The sequence below is a fragment of the Charadrius vociferus genome, unplaced genomic scaffold (genome assembly GCF_000708025.1).
Source record: "Charadrius vociferus isolate BGI_N301 unplaced genomic scaffold, ASM70802v2 scaffold1096, whole genome shotgun sequence".
In the NCBI taxonomy this organism is placed as follows: Eukaryota; Metazoa; Chordata; class Aves; order Charadriiformes; family Charadriidae; genus Charadrius; species Charadrius vociferus.
In genome coordinates, this window is record NW_009649045.1 from 247,109 (window position 1) to 248,052 (window position 944).

The 944-nt window shown below is 62.1% G+C and overlaps 1 protein-coding gene across 1 annotated transcript in view; it reads right to left on the bottom strand.

Moving 5' to 3' along the window:
* Positions 1-47, bottom strand: part of UNC13A (unc-13 homolog A (C. elegans)) — a gene marked incomplete at both ends in the record, with an annotated part of 36,084 nt that extends 36,037 nt beyond the window's left edge. The window contains one exon of the mRNA XM_009887937.1: positions 18-47. Coding sequence (XP_009886239.1) covers positions 18-47 — 30 coding nt within the window. The remainder of the gene's footprint in view (positions 1-17) is intronic.
* Between the last annotated feature and the right edge of the window lie 897 nt (positions 48-944).

Sequence of the window (944 nt, forward strand, 5' to 3'; positions counted from 1 at the left end):
GGTGGGGGGTCACTTACCTTGGGGCCCATCAAACTTGGCCTTTTTAACTGCGGGGACAGAGAGGGAGGGAAGAAATTCAGTCTGAGAGCCCCATATGGGGGGGCTGGGGACCCCCACCAGGGTGCCATGGGGGTGGGAGGACCCCAGGACTGGCCACCATCACCCCCTCCATCACCCCTCTAGCTGCAAGGTCGGGGGAAGGCAGTGGGATCCCTCCTGATGGTGTAAATCAGGAGTCCCCAGTGCCAGGCACAATGCTGGGGAGAGACAGGCATGAGATGGAGGTGGGAACCAGAGAAAAGCAAAGCCTCCCCCCCCAAAAGTCCCGCCACTTTGGGACAACTTGAAACATCTCATTGCAACCCCAAATGACCATCCTGCATCTGATGAGGGGGGTGTTTTTCCCCTCCCACACCACCCTCCTCCTGCTTCTGAATCTGCATCCATTTGGGGAAACAGATGATGTTACCATACACATCCCGGGGGGGGAAGAGGGGGTTTGGGGTACCTTCCGCCGGCTCCAGTCCCCACCGTGGGGCACCGGCCCAGCGGCAGCAGGGTGAAGGCTTTCCCCGTTTCCCAAACTGCTGACCCAGATTTGGTACAGAAAACCTGGGGTGGGGTGTAAGACCCACCTCCACACACACCCAACCCCACGCCTCACGGCAGCCCCAGGGGTGGTAGAGATGCTCCCCCCAACTCCACTGCAGCAGAGAGCCCCAAAACATCCCCCCACACCCCTCACACCCCAGCCCTGTCTCCCTTCCAGGGCCACCGAGGCGCTGGTTCCCACCCTGCCCATGGGAGACCCCTCCATGCACGGTTTGCATCTGGGCCCGATCCTGCTCAGCACAAACACCCCCAATTCCGGCCGATGCCCCACCCCACCCCCCAGCTTTGCACCACAGTGCTGCGAACGGGAGGTGCAGGGGGGCTGGGGCGGG